General features: G+C 39.1%; 1 protein-coding gene across 1 annotated transcript; it reads right to left on the reverse strand.

Annotated features, from left to right (window-relative positions):
• Nucleotides 1-2,836: 2,836 nt before the first annotated feature.
• On the reverse strand, nucleotides 2,837-3,842 carry LOC139084333 (olfactory receptor 10A3). The gene has a single exon (XM_070626737.1). The coding sequence runs from the start codon at nucleotides 3,840-3,842 to the stop codon at nucleotides 2,898-2,900; it is 945 nt and encodes a 314-aa protein (XP_070482838.1). The 3' UTR covers nucleotides 2,837-2,897.
• Nucleotides 3,843-4,762: the final 920 nt, after the last annotated feature.

Genomic DNA, 4,762 nt, shown 5'->3' on the forward strand with positions numbered 1-4,762 from the left:
ACTTCTTTGACATCTTATGCATATTCAATTAGCAATAATGAGAAATGTATACTTAATTTAAATTTTTATTTTCCAACACATTAAACTTTCTACTATATCCCTCAAACATTGTTTTCACAAGCATATAACACCAGTGCCAGTTCCTTTATATCTGCCTTTGTTGCAGACCAAATCTGTATTAGGTGGTATTTATTTCCACGTGCTTTGCCTTGGTATATCATTGAAAATTTATACTTACCCTCTCCCAATTTAAACCATCCATACATCAAAATCTTTAGATATATCATGGCAGACATGGAGATGTGCTGCTCAGATTCCTCTCCAAGAAAAGACACACCGCCCAGATGCAAAGGATGTGATTAGGTGACAGCTATTTGCTTCTTCATGGTCAGATTCCGCTTCCAAGCCAGGCCACACTCTTCTCAGAGAGGTCCCCAGTCAATGACTGAGCAAGAATCCAGCCATTTATGACCCACACCAGATGCCTCTAATGGAGAATCCAGACCTCCCTGTTGGGTTTGCAGAAGACTTTGCCAGGCCTACTTGGCAGTCAGGGGGCTCCTCCTGCCCAATCCTATTTCAACTCTTATTCTTTCCCAAATCTTCTTTCCCTGATGAGACTCCATCTCCGTGTCTGCTTCCTAGAGAACCCAACCAGCACAAATGGTACTCAAAGTAGTCAGTGAAAGCAGGCAGTAAAATAGGGTTTGAAACCTTGATCTTTACCACCTGGTTGGTTTTTAGATCCCTTCCCTTTGGCTATGTGGAGTATAGACTTCACCTGGTATAACAGGGCAGTTCAGTGACAAAAGCTTTTAGGAATGGTGAAGATGAAATTGCATAATTCCAAGATGGAATTATGTAACTGTGGAGGGAAACGTACCGGCCAGTGCAATGATTCAGGCATGAAAATGTTGGAGGGAATGAGAGTTGATAAATCACAGTATGGTATAATTATATAGTTATTACTGTGTTGCTTTGATTCCTCCAGATAGATAACAAAAAAGCTGAGTGCAATCAACAAACCACTGAGAACTAAATGTGCAGACCCAGAGAATCTTTAGTAGTTCACAAGTAACCTCATCTCTTATAACGGTAAAGCAGAAAAGGCTGAAGATCAAATCCAGGGTTTAACAGATAGAATGGCTGAACTTCAAAGACAGTTCAATGCTTAATCAAGGAAAGTCTACTATGCCAAATTGAAGCCAGAGTTGGAAAAATACCTTGACACATAGGATGGGAACTGGATGGATGTCTCCAAAGATTTTCACTCCCAAGACATCTCTGAACCTTCTGATATTGCAGAAGTGGACAGTCCCTCCCATTAAAAGCAGGAAGACAGGGTCTGGCCCTGTGGCTGAGTGGTTAAGTTCATGCGCTCCGCTGCAGGCGGCCCAGTGTTTTGTTGGTTCAAATCCTGCGCACGGACATGGCACTGTTCGTCAACCCACACTGAGGCAGCGTCCCACATGCCACAACTAGAAGGACCTACAACAAAGAATATACAACTATGTACTGGGGGCTTTGGGGAGAAAAAATAAAATCTTAAAAAAAAAAGAGCAGGAAGACTATATAAAAAGCACCACATCAGGAACTAACTTCATCTACACTCCTGGACACCAGGCCTATGCATAGGGTTAAGTCACAACAGAACCCAACCAGGGACACACTGAGCCTAATAAGGAAAAAACAGACGGTATCACAAAGAGCTGCCAGATCTAACTGACCTGTGCCAAGAGAGGCCAGGGAAACCAAGGATACTAGATTCTGGGGGTGCTGGATCAGAAGGCTAATCCATAAGACTGGGAAAGGGAAAGTTTGTTGACTTGGTCTTGGAGGAAAAGTTAGGAAGTTTGGCAGCCAAGAAGTCTACAGTAGGAGGCAAAAAGAGCTCATGGAAGTAGACTCAATAAAAGGGCCCTTCTCTATTTATCAATAGCAACATTAAAATAGGAAGCAAGCATGAAATGTTTCAAATGTTACCAGATGAAAAATTATTCTGGGGAAGATCATACAGTTAATGATGTGATTCAAGGACCATAGAAAATCTGCACAATTAGTTAATCACTTAGTTTCCTACAACAAAAAACATGAATCATCTTGTGTTTGTAAACAGTGTCCAGGGGCATTTCAGGCCTACAAAAAGAAATTTAACAAATGTGCCTAAAAATAGCGGTCTATAAAGGAAAAGATACAAATCTATCAAGTGAGACTTCACAGAAGTTGGTTGGAACTAACTTCAGTTAGTTCCCTGGTCACTAACATTGGATGAATATCTGGATAAAGCCTGTTTTGAATAATAATCTGTTGTGAGTCCTTGAAGTATAACCTGTTTGGTCTCCCCAAAATAACCATATTTTGTTTACTCATTCATGGAACAGATTTTCACTCCAGAAATAAAAATCTCATTTATTTCTTGGTCTCTTAAAGCTCTGCAGCAGAGCAGGCCTTCCGATCACTCTGAAAGTTATAATGATTTTGAAAAGCAATTCTGCAACGGCTATTGCAATTTATAAACACACATACTCTTCATCACATCAGGTCCAATTTAAGGAACCTATTATACAGAAATAAAACATCAGTACATAAGAACATATGGAACTAGGTGTTTACTGAACCTTCATTTTGATGACAATAATCCAGTAATGACCAGGATGATGATAATAGAGGAAGAAATAAACTGTTGTATTATATGCTATGAAAATGTATATATCTATGAAAAGTAAATGACAACCATATACTATCGAAAGAAAGGAATCCCTAATATATTATTGAACTTGGAAAACTCAGCAAATTAAAGATGCTCATACAGAGAAATGAAGAATGTTTGGCCATTTATTAAATTTAATAAAGTTCAGTCAGGCGGTGAGCAAATAACACATGGCTTCCCGACACAGTCAGAATGTGGGTAAATCCACTTTTCTTCTCCATAATTTCATCATAGCTCTTTTCATCACACTGTTTCGCAAACTGTAGATCAGTGGATTCAACAGCGGAGTAAGCAACGTGTAAGCCAATGACATCAACTTCTTGGTGTCTGGGGAGTAGCCAGATTTGGGTTGTAAATAAGTCATATTGGCTGTGCCATAGAACAGGGTAACAGACGTGAGGTGGGAAGCACACGTGGAAAAGGCCTTTTGCCTCCCAGTGGTTGATGGCATCTTCAGGATGGCAAAGAGAATCCAAATGTAAGACAAGAGTATCAACAAGAAAGGAACCATGACAATCAAAATGGTACCAGTGAATGCATAGATTTCAAACAAAAAGGTGTCTGCACACACTAGCTCTAGCACTGGGGGAGTCTCACAGAAGAGATGATTGATTTCATTGGGGCCACAAAAGGGAAAACTAAAAACCCATGATGTTTGCACAGTAGCCACCATGATCCCTGACACCCATGAGAACATTACTAATTTCATGAAAACCCCTTTGTTCATAATCACTGGGTAGCTCAGAGGAAGGCAGATTGCAGCAAATCGGTCATAAGCCATTGCCCCCAGGAGAAAACATTCGGTCCCACCAAAAAGGAGAAGGAAATACATCTGTGCAAAACAGCTCACAAATGAAATTGACATCTTCTCAGTGGAGAGGACCACCAGCATTTCAGGTATAATGACTGCGCTGATGCTCACATCCACCACAGACAAGTTCAGAAGAAACAGGTACATGGGAACGTGGAGGCTCTGTCCCAGGGAGATGATGACTATAATTATGGCATTTCCCATCAGAGTCACCAGGTAGATAACCAAGAAAACCCCAAAGAGCTGCTCTTGGAGTTCAGGAAAGTTAGAAAAGCCCAAGAGGATGAATTCAACCACAGAGCTCTGGTTGTGCCTTTTCATTTCGGTAGTACAGTGTATATCGTTTTTATGGACATTGTATGTAAAGTATAATGTCACGATCCAACAGCTGAGAGTTGAAATCTGAAATTCTCGGCAGAAGATGTAATCATGAGTTCATTTTGACAGATCTTCAGGTTGGCAATTTTGAGAATGGGCAATATAACGTAATAGTGAATTTTCCAAATACAAATGAAGAAGTGAAGAATTTTGGCTCAGAAATCTTGTTTTAAAAGTACAAAACAACAGCAGATGTTCTCTGGCAACTTTTTTGCTAGGTTGAAAATTAATCCTATTCTTAAAACACACACAGATACTACACTATTTGGAATCTATTGCCCATTACAGTTATGTATGCATCTCTGTTCTTTACAGTTGTATGTTTGTACATGAATTTTCAAATAAAGTGTTTCAAATAAATAGAAAAAAAAACCCAGAAAAAACTGTAACTTATAATTCAAACTTAAATCAAATTTTGATGAATATTTCTTATAAATGCAAAAGTTCAAAATGCGTTTATATTACTTTGTTGAAAATGAAATATATGAATAATAATACTCAAATAAATAAACACTCAAAAGCGGTTGAATTTTAGATGCACTTATCTCAGATGAACAATAGGTAAATTGCTTCAAGCATATTGATTTGTGGTCAGAATGGAACTAATTATACTGGAATTTGCCTGAAAGGAAGACTTTAGACGTCAGTTCTCCGTGGCCCATCGTTGTGACCATGAAGTAGCTTTCAGAGCTATAGAAAATACCATTTTTGGTCATTCTGATCCTGTGGTTTAGACAGTGACTCTCTCTCTCTCTTTTTTTTCTCTCTCTCTCTCACACACACACACACCCACACAAACACACACACACACACACTAGGGAATTCACTTAACCATTAACCATTCAGCAGACATTATTGAGCAT

Source organism: Equus przewalskii, chromosome 6 (assembly GCF_037783145.1).
Source record: "Equus przewalskii isolate Varuska chromosome 6, EquPr2, whole genome shotgun sequence".
NCBI lineage: Eukaryota > Metazoa > Chordata > Mammalia > Perissodactyla > Equidae > Equus > Equus przewalskii.